Raw genomic sequence first — 19475 nt, 5'->3', positions numbered from 1 at the left:
TTCACCGCCATGACCACCGCTTGTCGCCAGAACCGCCTCGCAGCCCATCTCTGTCGCATACCTCCTCTCGGTGAGTCCTCTGCCTCGCACGCCTCTCCCGTTGCCTCTGTTTCTCTACAAAATGTATTAGTTGCTTTTTAGGTTTAATTCACTCAATGCAAGTGTTTAAAGGAGATTACTTTTATACCCTTTTTTAATCCCTTCCCATAGTATCTTCAGTGTTTTAAGTACGATTACATTTATAACTTTATGTTTAAGTGTATGTTAATTATGAATATTAATATGTCATTGTATTTGAAGTTGAGTTTAATTTTATTAAATGAATATATTAGTCAAATGCTCATCTTTATAAGAAAGTGTTGAAAGAATTTAAAATGTGTTTTGCAGTATATTATGGAGCCTATTATTTTAATTAATATTCCTTTATCTATTTAGTCAGATTTTAATAAAATTATTATGTTAAGAATATTTAAACAATATTAATATTTATTGGGTTTCTTATAAGATTGAATAATTATGTTAATTAAGAATTTAAGTTTATGACTTATTTTAAAATAGCTCAAGTATTCTACTAAATTATAAATTAGTATTTTAAGTAATTTAAATATCAAGATTTATTGATTATGGTGTTAAACAAAAGATTTGTTTGACTATCTTTTAGATTGTGAATTTAATTAAATAGGATATTAGCACATGTTGATTCTAGACAGATTTAATGATAGTTATTATTGCGTATAGGTGTTGAGTTACGAAGTGATATTCAAGAAGAAGCGCAGCGAGATAAGTAATTTGATCATAAATTAGGATCATCACAGTTTAGCTTATAAATAAATATTATTCAAGCCAGTTCATTTCCAGCTAATTATTTATGAACCACTCATGTCATGCAAACATGTCATCCAGCATAGCATACGATCATGTCATTCCGCATCATGTTTAAATTCAAAAATTATGATTATGTATGTAATATGTCATGCATCTCATGTGTATAACACACGTAAGCCATTTTAAATTCAAGTGCAAGATAAGATCAGATCAGTTAATAAGATGGTCATTCAGATGCATGGTACCAATGCAGTTCAGTTTCAGGGTGGTGTGCAAGCCACGAACTCAGTCGTGGTCCACCATAGTATGCCAGAATACTATCAGAGGCTCCCCTTGCTGCAGCAGGACGTGGGGTCAGTGCACAACCTCGCACACAGGGTTAAGTGTGTTGGCCAATCAGATAAATCAGTTAAATTAGTTAAATCAGTCAGATCAGTCAGTTAATTCAGTTAAATCATTCATACTCAGTATGAACAGTCATGAATTCTAAACTCTTAGCATGAAAACCTTATGTTTACTATATTCACATTATGATGGATTTCTTACCGAGTCTTCGACTCATTTTAGTTTGTTTTCATGTTTTTAACCACCCAGGTGAGGATGATTAATACGAGCAGGCAGGCCAGGAGTAGGAGCAGTTATTTTTCTTAGTTCAGACCTTCTAAAATAAAACATGTTTTTACGACATGAATTTATTCAGTTTATTCATTTAATGTTTTTTGGAGACATTTTATTAGACATTTTCTACAAAATAGAATTCTCATTTCATTTATGAAATTTGGAATTTCTTGCCGGATTTATTTTTATGAAAAATACGTGACACTCCTAGCCTACAAGAATGGGTGTTACATTGTCGTGGAGGCTCTTGGCAGAATGACATCGGCTATGGAGCATAGGGGATTATTATTGGGTTTTCCTGTGGGCTTGAGGGATGGATCCAGCCCCAACATAATTCACTTGACATTTGCTGACGACACACTTCTATTCTAAGAAGAATGTTTTACGATATGTGAAAAATGTTTTATCGGCGTTTTTTAAAGATATAATGTTTATAGCTCTTTTCATTGTATGATATGCAACTTAGTATTTGATTCAATTTGCCTATACATTTTAAAATGCCTTTGTGTTGTTACATAGGCCGTTAGAGATTTATTTAGAATAATTATATGACATATGGTTTTCCTTAAGTTTGGATATGTTGAATTTAGTAGATTTATTATTTTGAGATGAATGAAGTGATTGATAGTGTGATTTGTAGAACTTTTATTACTTAGTGCCAAGGAAAGTATAGAAGTAACATTCTTCACCTTATTGGGAATAGATGTTACACTGCAACAAAATTTACAGTTCATTACCAATCTCTGCATACTCCATTGGTGAGAGGCCAAAATATTAAAGAGGTGTGTATTAAAACATAAATTTTGTAATAACCCGAACCAAATATTATCAAGGATAGAATGTGAATAATTTTTGTTTTATTATCATTATAAACATTCTATTAATTTTATTGTTATCATTGTATTTTTATCAAATTTTAATCATTAATAAGTTGTTCATTTTAACTCGGATTGTTTTTATTATTATCGTTAAAAATTAAGTCAAATGGTTTAGACGTCTGTCACTCTTCCCCTTCTCTCAAATGATTCTTCAGTGAGTGAGCCATTACATCGGCCGTAACTGAAGTAATTGGAACAAATCAGAGCACCAAGAGATCACCACGCACTGCAGGGCAGTCGCCTTTCAGCCCATGCACAGCAGCCCAACCACCACCTGTCATTCTCTGTTGGGCGATACCAAGAACAAAGCATGCCGCCATCACTCAACCACCAACAGAGGAAGCTAGCTCCGCCCTACACCGCCTTACACCATCGCGACTCCTTCCCTTCCCAAGGCAAGCTTTTGCCAGAGCCTCCACATCCTGCTGTTGCTCCAAGCCGAAGTACTATTAAATCACGGCAGGCACCATGGGCCATCAAACACCGAAAGAACCATGTGTGTGAACCCAAGGTAACCACCCCCATATCATCAGAAACCACCCAGAAAGCCCTCAAATCCACCGGACACAACTTTCCCATGGCAAGTCACCGTTGCGAACCATCATCTCCTTTTCCCAGCGCTTTTCTTCCCTAGCGGCACATAAACCATTTTTCCCGGTCTAACAACATTACTCTGCAACTGAAGCCTTGCCGTCGTTGACCTCGATTCAGCCACCTAGAACAACAGTCGCATGGCGTCGCTTTCTTCCTCGGTAAGCCTCTACCACCCAACACTCTCTCTCTCATGTATCTGAAAGGGACCTTGTATGATGGTCTCCAAGATAGACCTAGTCTTAAAGATCGTTTGCAAGTTCCAAATGGGCTAATTACAAGGTCAAGAGCCAAGAAGATCAAGTAGGCAATGCAAGGATTGGAACAATCCACTTGAGATGAAGTTTGGAAGACTACAACACTCAAGATGGGCTTCAAAGAAGGAGATCCAGTTTTGATCCACTTGATACAAGCTATGGAAAACATGAGCTAGAGTTATTGTTTGGACCTTGTTTAATTTATTAAAAGGGCTTATTTTATTAGTTATAGGAATTAATCTAGAATAATGGGACTTGAGAATGTTTGGCTCACATATGTTTTATGTTTTATGAACTAGGGTTTCAAGAGAAGTTTTTAAGGGTAGTTTAGGGATTATTTTAATTTGCAGCTAGAGTTTCTTTTGGGAAGGTCTTGTATTTCGCCCAAGGGTATTTTGGGAAAGGGTTTTATGTTAATCTAGGATTTTTGGGAGATTGAGATATATAAGTTATTGTAGTCGAGTACTGTAACCGCAGCACTATTCACTCAAGAGTATTTTTGGAAGATAGGGATTTACTTTGGTTAGGATTTTAATTAGGTTTTGGTTTAAATACTCTTTGTAACCTCATTTTAAATTTATGAAATTTGATGAATTTATTCATTGTGAGTTGAGTTTATCTACTCTTGTTTTTTAATGAACTTTTGAACTTATCAAAGGCAAATCACAACCTTTATGGCGTTCTTCCTTATAATTTAGGTTCTTGAGACAGGTTCTTCAAAGGGTTTAAATTTTCATATAATCTAAGTTCTTAAAACGAGTTACTCAACGGGACTAAATTTTCTATTGGCTTGATTTTGGCTTTCTTAGGTGAGTTTTCAAATTGATTGAGGGTTCAAGAAATTCCATTCCCACGGGTTCATATCATTCCCCTGGAACCCTATTGTTTACAAAGGGTAGAACTTTTAAGTTTATTTACCTTGCTACCCTTGGGATGTAAGCCATGGAAGATTATGTCTTGGACTTTGGCGGGCTTGTATTTTATTGGACGGTTGTTTTGAGTTAAGTTTATGTTGAATGGATATTAGTTTAGACTTTTGTATCTTATGTTTGGCTTAAATTTTACGTTAGGATTGGTTTTATATATTTCAGAAAACTATTATAATATGTTAAGTTGTTCTTAGTTTCAATTGAATAAATATGTTAACCCAGAAACTTGATTTTACAGTAAATATTTAAGGTTTTGAATTAAATTACTAATTTTTCCAAATTCCCACACAAAATATAATAAACAATTCAACTTTCAAATCCCAAAACAACTTTTCTCAAATTTCCACACAAAATATAATAAATAATTCAACTTTTATTCTACTATTCACAAATCATCTCAACTTATCTCTGAATCCAAACTACTCCTAAGTCTAATCATGAACAGAGTATTCTCCACTGTTATTTTACAAAAGTAGATAAAATATATTTCCTACTAAATCATAACTTAAAATATGTTATTAGTTTTAAATAATTATATTAGTATTCAATGATTTTGTATGAAATAAAATATTTATTAAATTATTCTCCATGGTATGTATTAAATTAAGTAGAATATTACGACACATTTTTCTAGAATCGTTAGTAATGATTCGTATTTCGTATAGGTAAAGAACTATGAAGTAAGATTCAGGAAGCAGTGTAATGAGGTAAGTAGCTTAATCATAAATTAGGATTAACACATGTTAGTTAGTTTAGATAAATGATTATTAAAGCCAGTTCTTTGATAGCCACTTTTTATGTACCACGCATGTCACGATTATGCAAGCATGTTATTCATCATAGTATACGATTATGTTAATTTTCCCCAACAAGTTCAGATTTGACATTTTACAGTTATTTATATTAGCATGTATGTCATGCATCTCACGTCGAATAAAACACGTAAGCTTTCTTAAATTCAAGTGCAAGATAAAATCATATCAATTTAATCAGATGACCATTCAGATGCATAGTACCAATGTAGTTTTAGGGTGGATGTGCAAGCCACGGGCTCAAGCGTAGTCTACCGTAGTATGCTAGAATACTACTCAGTGGCTCCCTTTGCAGCCGCAGGATGTGGGGCCAGTGCACAATTTTGCACACAGGGTTAAATGTGTTGGCCAGTCAGATCAGTCAACTAATTCAGACAAGTCATACATAGCATAAGTATGAGTATGAACAGTCATGATTTTTAATTATCAGCAAATGAAAAATTTTATGAAAACCCTTACATTTATTATGTTTACGTTGTGATGGTTTTTTTACTGAGTCTTGACTCATTTTAGTTTTATTTCATGTTTTTAACCACCCAGGTGAGGATGATTATGATTACGAGCAGGAAGAACAGGCTTAGATAGAGCAGTTTGATTTAGTTTCAGGCTTCTTATATTTATTTTATTAAGTTGCGTAATCTCTGGCCTGGCTATTTTTACGTAAGCACGGGACATTCATAACCTTAGGGAATGGGTGTTACATTATGTTTTAATGTATAAATGCTAAGCAAACATAAGTTATGTTTGACCTTTTGATGTAGACAATGAATGAGACCTTCCAAAATATAGATGGAAGCTATATATTTCCAAAAGGAAGTAAATGAATCGTGGGTCCTTTTTACCAATAGTTGATGGTTCTCACTTCTAGAGCTGCTAAAGTTACCATACATACAGTAGTGCCTTCAATTGCTTGTCGATAACAATTATAACCTAGCAATAGCCAATTTGTCTATTAACATAAAATCATTCAAATCAGGTTTTCTCCTACTTAGACAGAGGAATTATTATAGATGCATCTCCCAAGGAATTGTATACAAAGTTTTCATCATATGGGCTGAGTACGAATCAATGCCTTGTATAATGATCAAATTGAGATCACCACGCATCCAAAGAGATAATCCACTTGAAAATAGATTGATATTTTAGAAAAAGTCATTAATATGAATTCTACCATACTATCTAGAATTCACATTTTAAATTTTGTCCTAAGCTGTACATCTGAAGCAGACAGATAATTGCATCTAGCAATTTAGTTATTATTTAATAGTAGTTAATACTCTAACAAGAGGTGGCATAGAAAAGCAACTACAAGCTATATTTTTAATTTCTTCTCACCAATAATAATTTTGGACATCACAAATTATAACAACGTGCAAAATAGCAGCTCAATGTGGATATAATATCCGCAAAAGCACACATAATACATACAAAGCATTCTCTTGGTTAGAATAGGAGCGGTTAAACCCAATGAATTTTCTACAGAATAGAACCTGTCCATAAAAACCAAGAAACATACTCTAAAAAAACCTGAAAGAAAAAATAAAAGCCCATACCTGAGAATCCTCACTGCCGCTGGCAATAAAAGCTTGGGCAAGTCCACCAAAGCAAGATCTGATCACAAACCGGGTGCGTTTGTGACCTTTGTACTTGGCAACAAGCTTGAGGTCACCATCAATGTTCCAGAGATGGATTTCTTGGTCTAGAAGATTAACCAGCAAAAACCTATTATCCCTCGATAGTGAAAACGAGGTTACTGTTTGATCCTCTTCAATTAATCTTTCGGTGTTTGCTTCTCTGTTAAGTAAGAGTATTGCATTTTCTCTACAAATACTTATAATCTGTTTTCCATCATTCGTTATTTCCAAATCAGATATCCTAAGAGTTCGTTGCCCTTTCCAACACTGCAGCTCTCTCCCATCTAATTGCCACATGCAAATACTCTTGTCATTGACACCAGAGAATATCCATTTGCCATCTGGAAACCATCCACAGGACACAAGGCCACTGTCAGCTTTCTCATAAACATGTAGGCACTCACCAGAAGAAACATCCCAGCGCCTGATAACCTCCTCCAGTCCACAGGTAAGGAGTTCATGATCATCAGGACTCCACGAAGCAGCGCAGACAGGTTTCTGGTGGCCACATAATCTATGCTTTAAAGACACTCCACCATTGACATCAACCTGCACAAACCGGGAAAAAAAAAACCGAACTAAAAAAAAGTGAAAGAATAACGTGTTGATATGAGATATATGCATTGACTTGGGATCACAAAGGGATGTTCAAAAAGCTGGAATCACAGAATTTTATATAACAGGAACCCAATTAGAAGACAGCCTAACCAGATATCTTGATAATAAGAAATTGACCGACAATAAATGTATTACGATAAGGTTGTTAATTATGAGATCAGACTTATTTTTTTTTTTTTTTTTTTATGACGACAAATCCCGGAGACTGTAAAACACAACATGCCTTTTACCTAGTTAATCCCAGGACCTGTGAATCATGAGATCAGACCTAAAACAGACCCAGAATTATATCTAACCCTATATCCGTGAAGGTGAAGGCACTAGGCACAGTCAAGCCAAATTCTGTCTAGCACCTTGGCCCAAAGTGCTGAATGAATTAATGCGCATAAATCATTAAAACTCGTCCCATTATAGGTGAAGCCCAAAACAACAATATATGAAAGAAAAAGTCCCTAAATCCTTCCGATGAGTGTTCCCTATTGTCAAAACAGCGACCGTTCCTCTCGTTCCTCCATACAGGGCCAACCTGTCTCATATTTTAATAGGGTGATGCTACACGCACAGAAGCTTCTATTGATTTTTTCCATCGAATGGTGTAATTTCTTTTTTCTTTTTTTTTCAAACATTTTTTAAACCCCTTTAAACATTTTTCAAAAAAAGAAATCAGTCATTACAAAACACTATAAGTAAAAAAAATGAAAAAAACAAATTGGTACAAAATTTCAGTGGCACTATCATTTCTCTATTTAATATGGCGAGTCTTGCTTTGCCTTCCCTCTAATTTGGTTCACAGCTTGAAGTACACTGGAGGGGCCAACGGCACTTTCATCCATGCTGACTGGCCCTTTTGTTCCCAAACCACCCATAAATTTTCCTTTAACCAGTCCATGGCCCAGGCCCAGGCCCAAGCCCAAGCCCACCACCTGATTCTCCTCAACGCGCCGTATAAGGCACTCCATTCTCTCCTGCAATGCATCTAACTATTTTTTAATGTTCGTAAGAGTACGATACACGCCTTTGTCTGCCAGGCCGACAGCACACCTGCCACCACCATCTTGCCTTTGTATGCCTACTGTACCAGCGGCACAACCAACCCTCCCTGAACCAGCAGCTCCACTTAGGCTTTATGACATGTCAGACCATCCTCCCGACCTGTTATGTGCATGGGACAGCACCGGTGCCCGCGGCTGTTGGAGAAACTCCCTGTACAAACATGTGTGAGGTTGGTTCATAGCCACCATCGCCACCACAGGCAGCGTATGAACATGTCCACCCTCTCTTCCTGCCTCCCTCAGTGCATCCACCAACTTCCTCCATCCTTCTCCTCTGGAATGAAGATGAAATTTCGTCAACCACCTCCTCCATACTCCACTAATGCCATGTAATAATAGCCACGGGAATAAGAACATCTCTGCATGATGAAACCTTTATCTCCCTCCTGATGAGCAGCATAAAACTCCCTTCTTTCACCCTTCAAACAATCCTCCAATGCTTTGGTAAACCAAAGCACCGTGGCCAACCCTAGACTCATTCCTTTCACAACTCTCCAGCTCCTCTCAATAATGTCCAAATATCATCCCTTGTTACCTCTAATAATTTTGATTCGATTACTACCAGTTTCAGGAAACCCATATTCCACTCCAAAGCACGGGTAAATTCTCGCCGTCAAATGCCCTCAGCCACCATTGAACGTTCAGTGTACCAACAAAAGTCCCTTATCTCTCTCTATGTAAGTACATATGTGATCACTGTGGTGGTATTGATCATGTTACGGCACATTTTTGGGTGAAGTATGGCTACTCAAATTTTGTGCATCAAGTCAGTGAAGAAATTACTAAGTCACAACCTACTTCTACTTCCTCTAGGCACATGCCTTTCGATTCTGATTCCCATCTTGCACTCACCACTCAATTTGATGAGCTTAATGTCTGAGCACTACATTTCCTTCCTCCACTACTACATTAAATGATTCAGTAATGTTACATGTGTAGCCAATTCATCCATGTCTTGGATCATTTACTCTGGTGCTAGCATACATACGATTGGTATATCATTTCTCTTCTCATTTGATTCCTATTGAACACCAAATTGTTGTAGTTGATGGTCATTCTCGGCCTATCGCTGAAAAAGGTTTCCTTCATCCTACAAATTTTTTATCCTTACCATCTTGTCTTTCTTTTTATGATGAATGAGAAATTACCATCTTCTCTTTCTGTTCTAGATTCTCCCTTTAATTGATTTTGTTAGTCAATTAACTACAAGTCTGTGAAATTCGTTTTCCTTCCACTTCTTTCGGGATCTCAAGACCAAGAAGAAGATTCATTTGGTGAATGAAGATGACTTATATTATCTAGATCTAGATCGAGATCTTGATGGCTCTCTTTCTCTCATTCATCGATTTTGAGTATTGCCCTATCTCCCTTCTAGTAGCATCTTCATTTGGGTCACCTGTCCTTGACCAAACTCAAGTTAGTATTACATTGAGCCATGTGTCCGGTCTAGAGTGCGGAGCATGTCAATTAAGGGAACATCTTTGCAGTTCCTTCACAAGTAATAGTCATAGTTGTCAGTCTGAGTCTTTTAATGTCGTCCACACAGACATATGGGGTCGTTCCCCCATTTCAATTTTAAATAGATTTATTTATTTTGCCATTTTATTGATGAATCCTTCTCGAATGATAAGAATGCTTTAAATGAAAGAAAAAATCTATTACACAAATTTTTCTAAATTATAACATGAAACTCTTGTTCTATCTAGTATGAAATATTTTTGTGATGATCACAATATTATTCATCAGAACTAGTGCTCACACTTCTCAACAAAACGGTGTAATTGAGCGCAAACATGTAATTTTTTAAATGTTGCTTGCACATTGATGTTTAATATGCGAATACTTAAACATTTTTGGGGCTAACACCGTCCATACTGCTTGGAAAAATTGTCTTGATGGTCCACAGATTCACATCATAATAATGTGCCCTGCTTTCTCAGATTGTCCAGAGTCAAATTTTCCCCATGGGAAGCCGTCCAACCCAAAAAAAGCAACTTTGGATGGCACCTTACTCCTCCAAATGCACTTCCATAGGAAAGGATTATGGATTAGACCTAACACCACCTTATACAAAGATCGAACTGTGAACTTCTTGTTCCCAGCATGAATCCAAAGCAACTTGTGCATCTCTCCACTACCTATGCTTGTATCATGCAACCTGAGAAGTTGGAAATAGCCCCACTACCCAATCCTGGGAAGCCCGAAGAAAACAAACATTCCATTGTAAGGAACTAGAGTTGCTAGAATTGTGTGAGAGTTTGGGAAAGTTTAATGATTAGATGAAATGAAATGATATGGTTTGTGTAACCAAATGAGGCGTAAAATGACTAAGGGCATGTTTGGGTAATGAGATAAGATGAGAATTATGTGAATAGTAGTGAAATGGTTTAAGTTCAAATGTTTTATTGGGTTTTGGGAAATGAGAGAGAGAAAGTTTAATGAAAATATTATAAAATTAAATATTGTTAGAATATTCTTTTTTAATATTATTTTTTATTAGAAATTTGAAAAAGTTGTATTGTTTTTTGTGTTTTGTTTGGAAGTTTCGAAAAGTTGTAATGATTAGATAAAAAAGTTGAAGATTTGAAATTGAAAAGTGTTTGTGGTTGAGCGATGTTTGGTAAGAAAATTATGAAAAGTTTTGAGATGAGATGATGAGATGGGATCATCTCAATTCCTAAGCAAGCCCTAAAACAATCCCCCTAGCCCTTCCTAAAATTTTTCCACAGTCCCACACTATGCGCACATCTCACTACATTACAGCACCAAGCCCCACAACCACTCATGTATTTGGAGTTAATAATGGCCCTCCACAATGACTCTCCCTCCTGATGGTACCACAAAAGCCATTTCCCAAGAAGTGTCTTATTAAAAATCCTCAAACCTTCGAATCCCCAACCCTCCACTTGGAATCGGGGGAGTAGACATTTTCCCAATTCACTAGATGGAACTTGGCTTGCTCCCCAATTCCTCCCATCAGGAAAGCATAAAAAAAAAATTCTCAATCCGATTAGCCACACCTCCAGTCAAGGAAAATAATGATAGAAAATATGTAGGAAGGTTAGAAAGTGTTCTTGATCATAGTGATTCTTCCCCCTTTTCACAATTATATTATTTTCCATCCTATCAACCTTCTCTCAATCTTTTAAATGGCACCATTCCAAATCGTCTTCGACTTATAAGTAGACCTCTGAGAAAGAATCCAAAGAGCCTGAGATTTTTGCCTCCGCGAGATCTCCTCCAACAAGACCACTTCTCAAGTTTGGCAGCCACACAACTCCTCAACATCTCATCCGAAAGAATCCCAAACTCCTCCCTACCATCTAAACCCTGCAACTCCTCAAGCAGGGATTCCTTCTAACAATTAACATTCCCAAAAACTTCCACATTCCACTTCTTCAAGTCATTCTTCAAAACTTTAAGCTTTCTGGCCAATATGAACCTTGGGGAACTGAAAATTTGATAAGATGACCACCACTGTCTGGCCATGTCCACTAGTCCATCAACTTCCAACCATGTAAAATATCTAACATGTCCACAAACAAGATTTCCAACAAGAAGCTCTGCAACAGCCATCAGGGAGAGAGGAATTGTCATTCAAGAGAAAATTGTTTAGTGCACCCTAGCAGATTAGAACAAGATTGTTGAAAGGGTTTTTTTGGGGCTTCCCCGTTATGAGAGGCTCTTGAAGCTAACTACCAATATTCCAAAGCCAAATTCTGAAAGTCAATTGCTTCATAGATTGTGGCTTAAACTTAACCATAACCTTTAAGCTTTAATCAGCAAAAGCAAGAAACTAAAAGCTTTACTCAACACATTGATTTTCAAAGTTCAAGTGGAACCATTAAATCTGAATTGCGAAATTAAATACATCAGTGTCTTGATTTCAAACTGCAAGGATACAGCAGTGCAGTTTTCAGGTCCGTCCAAAAGAATTAGTAGTGCGTCTTCTCGATAAATGAACACCTAGGCATCTTTGCAACAAATCAAGCTAGGTAGAATCTCAATCTCAGGCAACAAATAAAAATTGCAGTAAGTACGATTTGGAACTATTAAAAGTGAATTAGTAGTTGTGATCACATCTTTGCTAGGGAAACATTGTCTTACTCTTGTTTAGGATTTGCTAAAGTTGTAACACCACTTTTTGGAGTTAATTAATCAAATTTCAGACAATGCTAGTGCCTTTTTTCTCTCTAGTTTCAGCTATTAAATTCTTTTATTCTCAAAATCATATTCTGATTCTATCAAGAAAGTCTATGCCTTTTTTCTCCTGACTTATAATTAGGTGTTCTCTGTTGTATACTTCCTGTGTACTTGGCTATGCCTATTTACTCTTTTTAATAAAAGTTCACCATACTTATCGAAAAAATAGTCCAAGTGGGAGGTGGTTTCTTGAAGGAATTAGGTTGCAGGAAGACTCTTGCTGCAGGTGAAATGGGTATTTCAGGTTTTGTTTCTATGACCAGAAAATACTATTCAGTAATCGAAGGGCTAGGAACAACCACCCAAACCCTTCCGTACACAATATGAAATGCCAATTTCACTAAAAATTTTAAGCCGTTTAACCTCCAAAACCGTAGCCCTAGCTATCTGAAAATCAATCAAGTTTACTTTCCAGCAATTTTTTTTTTTAAGTATGTTACTTTCTAGAAATTCAGCAATATTTTTCATAGCCCTGGAACATCCGGAGGATATATACGCAACAAATTGATTGCTGAGTGATCATCTGATGAAAAATAGTAGAATTCTGACATTTTGCTACAGGTAGATATACAAACAATCATAGAAGCACAAAGAAAGCTATTAAATTTAACAAATTTAGACTCACAAAAAGAGTTCATCATACAGTCAAATCTAAATCAATTGAATGAACGAAAGGAGGAGAGAACAGCATAGAAGAGGCTAACAGTATGCAGCATTTGCAGGTCAATATCAAGCTTACCTCCCATATGATTGCTGAACGATCATTTGATGATGAAGCCAAATATTTCCCATTATGTGAAAACTGCAAGAACCAGACTTCATCCCTGTGTTCTCGTAATATCTATTCAAATATGAATAAAAAGAATGATTTAAGTGAAAGAATGAATGAAGTGGAAACTAAATTCACAATAGCAACTATAAAAGAAGCAAAGACATAATAAGCCTAAGGTTAATAAGATTGTCCAGAATAGAAACAAAGCAACTAAGTTAGGAAAGAAAACTCAATAACTACAAATTATAGAAATTAACCAAAAAAGGGGTCACCGAAGATGTAGGCTTAACTTGAATCAACACCATTATTACATTCCTGAAAGGACATTACTTATACAGAAGACATTCATGGTCTTTTCTCACGCACAAAGGAACTTCTCTTGTTTCACTTTTTTTCTCGAGGGTGTACAAAGAGAAAGATACAGATAGATACAAGTAGACGTGCTTATGAATTTTTCCAAACATCAAGTGCAATTCCCACCATCAAATGATGTAAAATGTATCCAAAGACTATAAATGTTTTAGAATAAATGAACCAGGATGTTATTGTTAATTGGGATGCAGGACAACTAAAGGAAGGATAAGCTTATGGTACATCTTGCAAAGTAAGTGGAGGGAGGTGCTCGATGGAGTCTATAGCAGTCTGGGGCTGAAAGTCACTTCGATTCCTGAAACCACAAGGCAGATACCTATGTTGTGGTTTGAGGTTTCGGTGCTGGCCTTATAGTCAATAAATATACTATGATCATCAAATTAGAGCTGTACTTTTAGTAATTAAGAACGAGGGCTGCTTGTTGATTGATTAAGAAAACACAGTGGTACTGTGATTTAAAGAGAAAGGTATGAGAGGAAAATAAATGTCAAAGAATCCAGAAGAAAACCACACCCACAACTAAACATAAACCCCTCATATTTATTTATTTCTCACAAATGTCATCCAAATGAGAGAGAGAGAGAGAGAGAGACAGAGAGACAGAGAGAGAGTGAGGGAGGGACGGAGGGACGGAGGGAGGGCCCAATAGCATTTAGGCAGGGCAAATGCCTCCAGATTTGATATAAAAGGGCAAAAGAAGCACACGTTCAACATGCCTTAGATTGGCAAGTCTATACAAGTGTATAACTAGAGCTTCTACATATCTCTTTAAGCTTTCAGGAATTTTAGGATTATCTCCACTTAATTAAAATAAAAGGTCATTCTCAATTCAGAATCTCCAACTTGAAAGCACAACCATCACATGCAGTCAGTACTGTAGTCTTGTTTAATTTGCATTTCCAACCGGTTAGCAAGAAAATGGATCCAACACATAGAGGTGACCACTCGCATAAGCTGCTATCATAGTTTATGTTAAAGACGATAGGAATCTATCAATTAAAACCAATAATATAGACAGTTTTAATGGAAAGAAAAAAAAAGGCTACTTTTAAGTGATATTTTGTCTGCTTCAGGCATGGGGTAAATAAATTTTGTTCAGTGCAGTGGAGTGTGGGTTTGCCCACACTAAGCTAAGGGAGAACGTTGAGCTAAACTGTGTTCGTTAACTATGTCTACTTTCAACCAAACCTATAACTGATGCCCACACAAAAGTCACAGAACTATCCCTATCAGAAGTGAAAAATCCAATTAACATCTCTTGAAATAAGAAACAATTTCAATGACTTCATCAATACTAGGTTCCAAAATGATGATAAAATAACCAGCACCATCTTCCAAAATAGTATTCCCTTAACAACGGCCTTGACATTTTATTCTACCATGTCCAAAAATGCAACCTAATGAATGAAATTTCCAAGTTTTTGACAATCCCATAGTCATGAAATTCTTGAAGTTTGTGTCAAATTAGTTGTGACCAAGTGCTACGATTTCCTCTCGGGTTGGTCACGAGCCTCGCCTAAAAAAGTCTTGTATCTCAAATTCTGATTTTAAATTTAGAGGAAGATTTCAAAATTGGGTCAAATATTTTAAAATCGTCCACGTAATATTTTTAAAGTCCAGAATTATTTTAAATGGGGTATTTTAAGTGTTATTGAACCAAACTTAATTTTTTAATCTAGCTTCTTCAATTTTGGAGCCCCAAAAATAAAATAGTTCTTAATAATTAATTAATTTAAATTATTTTATCAGCTTGGAAATTATTTTAAAAGCTCCAAATATATTCTTATGTTTAAATGAGACCTTGTGAATAGGAGGATTTTCCAGCTCTGTTTTGCTCCAAACATTTCAATTTCTGCCATGTTTTTAGTCCTCTCTTTTCCTCTCTTTCGATCCCTTTTTAATTCAGCTCAACTCTCCATTTTTGTGTGTCAAACCCTTAGAATTCAATGTGTAATTGTGAGCCACCTCCTCAAGCTTAAACCAACGCAAGCAGCCATAGATTACACCATCCCAGTAAGTTTTCCTTTCACATTTCTGGTTTTCTCTTTAGTCCATTTATTTCAGTTTGCTTCTAATCTCCTTACCATTCTTTGTACAGCTTAGAACTATGTTTTCCTTTTCTTTGGCTTGCTTCTTGATCATGGTAGTAGCATAAATTAGATAATAATTGCCGCAATTCATTCATTTCCACCATTGAGACTAGCATAGGCACATAAAACACCCCAACCCGATAGCCTTGGATGTGCTCCTTTTTATTTTTGGTTCATGTCCTCTTCTAGTTGTGTTACTTAGTATTACAAGCTTTTGAAGCAAAAAGTTTCTCTCCCAAAGGTTTCTCTACAACCAAACACTCCGATGAGGTCTGATGGAATTCAGCAGTGAGATCACAGCGGAGCAATGAGTTGTAGGGGTGGTAGAGTAGGATGGGGTGCAGAAAAAAACTAGTTATAGAATCGAAAGCCTTTGTTTTGATAAAGGATCAAAGCTCCTTGCTCATAACAGAGAGAAGTTGGAAGATAGTGAAGGAAGTGAGACTTGGGATGGTATCGGTGCATTGGTTTGCCAAAGTTTTGGAGGAGTGTTTGAAGGGTGGAACGAAGGATTTTTATACTACATCAAGGGAGGGTGCGAGAAGTTTCATTGCACAGAGGTGCTCAAATGCTAATGGTTGATTCATGGTGTTAGTAGAGTACAGTGGGGTGGAAAGCGAAATTTTATACTCATACCGGAAGATATGGAGGGGAAGAGACAGAGGAAGATGGCAAGTGCATTGAGGGAGGCCATATTGGGGGAGGAGATCTTGTTTCGTAACACTGGTGGACGGTAATAGAGACCATCAGGGGTGGGGACCCAAACACAGAGTCTGTATTACAGGGAGGCCCTGAAGCAGACAACAGAGCCGGTGCAGTCCCGAGAGCAATATATGCGTGTAGTGGCCGGTGGTGGTACAAAACAGCAAGCCACTGTACGACACATTCAAGGTAAGGGGACCGAAATGGTCCTTCACACCATTGGTACAGTATGTGTGCACTAGAAGGGTGGCGGTGGCAGGCCTATTGTCACTCTGGCAGGCAATGGCGTGAACAGTACCTTGAAGGACATGCAATCCCTACTAACAGCTCTGCAGGAGAAAGTGGCTACTTAATACGCTGCGTTGAGTAGGATAAGGTTGTGGGCCTGGGCTACGCAGCTAAGAGTTGTTTTGGGCAGTCACTCTGGGTTTCAACCCTTGGGACTTAATAAGGGGACTTGGGACAATCCGCTGGGCCTCAGCCCATAGGGCCGTCAAAAGGGAGTGTAATGGCAGGTAATATTGTGGGCCGATCATCTAGGCTTCAACCCATGGGGGAGGATAGAGTGAAGGCCAAGGTTGGTATTCAGCCCGTGTGGAGGGTTAGAGGCGGGGGCGTGGTTGGGCCTTCCACTAGCAAGAGTCTACTGACCTCGCCAAAAAAGGTCCCAACAGACATGACTCTGACCACGGAACCTTCGATGGTAGCCTAGATGACAAACTTGATATAAGGGGAGTCGACAGCAGTAGAAACAAAATTGGATCTCATTGATGTCGTACCGTCAGATGTCAGATCCCAGGCCCAACAAGGACAAACAAGGCCGATAGACAGAAAGGGAGAGAGTCCTCACTCAAGATCCAGGTGGTTTCCCCTCTGGCGAAGGTTGCACAACATCCTGACGTGGCACGTGTGTTGTTTACAAAAGCTGAGACTATTGATGAAGTCACAGTGGGGCCATCTCAGATGTTGGTGCCTAGAATCGACCCCTCTGAGTGGTATGGTAGATTCAACTATGCTAAGGAAGAGATGGGGGTGCCGTTGAAATCACAATGGACACTCAGAGACGAGATAGACATGGTTGGGGAGCCCGTACCCCTCAACTGTTTTCTGCCAGGTCAGTATAGCATCTTCGATTGGGTTTTACACAAGGTGAAGGAAATCCAACATTGTGTGGGAATTGAATGTGAGGGTTTGAGGAAACAATTCATGGCTTTGCTTACAGCCGTTGAAGTTGGACATGTTCAGCAAAAGAAATCAGGTTCAAAAAAAAAAACAGAGGGAGCTCAAGAGATTAACTTGGTCTCTAAACTATGAGGGCAGTTCAAGCAAAGAAAGATCCAAAGGGAAGGGAATAACATCGTCTTTATGAAGCTCAAAATTATTTCTTGGAATGTCCAAGGGTTAAACGAGGCCAATAAGCGTCTTCAAGTAATAAATTTACTTTTTTTTATAAGTAAAATTATTTATTTATCCAATCAACTGTCAATTACAAAGTCAGAATATGCCCTAATTAGGAGCATTAGAAACTAAGAAGTCATGAAAATCCATGCCATTAAGGTCCACAGCAATGGCCCAAGTACAAAGAGTCCTAAAAAATAACATTTTTAGCTCCGCCATAGATCTCTCTTTGTCTTCAAAAATTCTCTCATTGCGTTCCTGCCACACGTACCACATAAGACATATAGAAATCATCTTCCAAACCACTTTGATCTGACACACACCTCGAATTAAGGTCCAACAAGCCAAAGCATCCAACACAGTTTTCGACATAACCCACGCTATGTCCATTATGTTAAACACCTCATCCCATAAAGAGTTGACTACCTCGCAATGTAAAAGTAAATAATTCACCGACTCACCCCCTCTTTTACACATACAACACCAGTCTGCAATAATTATCCTTCTCTTTCTCAGGTTATCCGTAGTGAAAATATTTCCTAAAAAATGTTGTCCAGACAAAGAAAGAAGCTTTGGGAGGAGCATTATTGCGCCAAAGCTTTCTCCAGGGAAACTGAATCTCAGGAACTTGTGTGAGTACCTTGTAGAAGGAACAAATAGTGAACAACCCTTTCCTTGCTGACTCTACCACAAATCATCTTCATGCTGGATATTTGGACGACAAGAATACAAGAGACTATAAAAATCTACAAAACTCCCCACCTCCCAATCCTGTGCTGCCCGGTTGAAGTTGATATTCCAGTGAATGTTCCTTCCTACAACTTCCATAAGCTCCGCCACCATGGCATCTTTAGCAATTGCAATCAAGAATAGTGTAGGAAACAAGTCTTGTAAGGCACTATTGGTACACCATACATCCTTCCAAAATCTGATCTTGGAACCTGTACCCAATTGTAGTCAAGAGTGTTGATGGAAAACCTCCCACCCTCTTCTAATGTGTTTCCATAGCCCCATTCCAGAGGCCCCTCTAACTTCTCTAGTACACTAACCCGCCCCTAAATCACAATATTTATTCACTATCACTATCTTCCATAAAGCTTCTGGTTCCTTAGTATATCACCACAACTATTTACCAAGTAACGCCCGATTGAACAACCTCAGATTTTTTATACCCAAACCGCCATTAGAGATAGTACGGCACACCATCTCCCACTTGACTAGATGGAATTTAAACTCTTCTCCTAAGCCCCCCCACAGAAAATCGCTATAGCTTCTCAAGTCGACCCGCCACACTTGCCTGTATAGGGAATAATAATAAGAAGTAAGCGGGTAGATTAGAAAGTGTACTTTTAATTAGCGTAATCTGGCCCCCTTTTGACAAATACATTCTCTTCCAACCTGCCAGTCTCCTCTCTACTTTTTCAATCATTGTATCCCAAATAGAGCGTGACCTTGAGGCTATACCCAGCGGTAATCCCAAATAACTCATCGGGAGAGACGCTATCTTACCACCCAATGTGCCATCCAACTCCCTTATATTCTGAACTTCTCCAATAGGCACCAACTCGAATTTGTCATAATTCACCTTTAAACCAGACACTGCTTCAAAACAAAACAGCAACGCCTTCATAGCCCTCAACTGATCTTGATCAGCTTTGCACATAATAAGCGTATCATCTGCAAACAACAAATGCGAAATAGTAGTGATATCCCTACTTGGCGAT

At 37.6% G+C, this 19475-nt stretch overlaps 1 protein-coding gene across 6 annotated transcripts in view; it reads right to left on the bottom strand.

Moving 5' to 3' along the window:
• Positions 1 to 19475, bottom strand: part of LOC108985831 (WD repeat-containing protein 26 homolog) — a 45962-nt gene that overhangs the window by 9959 nt on the left and 16528 nt on the right. For all 6 annotated transcript variants that reach the window (XM_018958266.2, XM_035686026.1, XM_018958263.2 and 3 more), the window contains 2 exons: positions 13157 to 13258; positions 6464 to 7093 (listed from right to left, as the gene is read on the bottom strand). In XM_018958266.2, the coding sequence (XP_018813811.1) occupies positions 6464 to 7093; positions 13157 to 13258 (732 nt within the window). The remainder of the gene's footprint in view (positions 1 to 6463; positions 7094 to 13156; positions 13259 to 19475) is intronic.

Source organism: Juglans regia, chromosome 15 (genome assembly GCF_001411555.2).
Source record: "Juglans regia cultivar Chandler chromosome 15, Walnut 2.0, whole genome shotgun sequence".
NCBI classification, from domain to species: Eukaryota; Viridiplantae; Streptophyta; class Magnoliopsida; order Fagales; family Juglandaceae; genus Juglans; species Juglans regia.
This window is presented reverse-complemented; position numbering and strand designations above follow the sequence as displayed.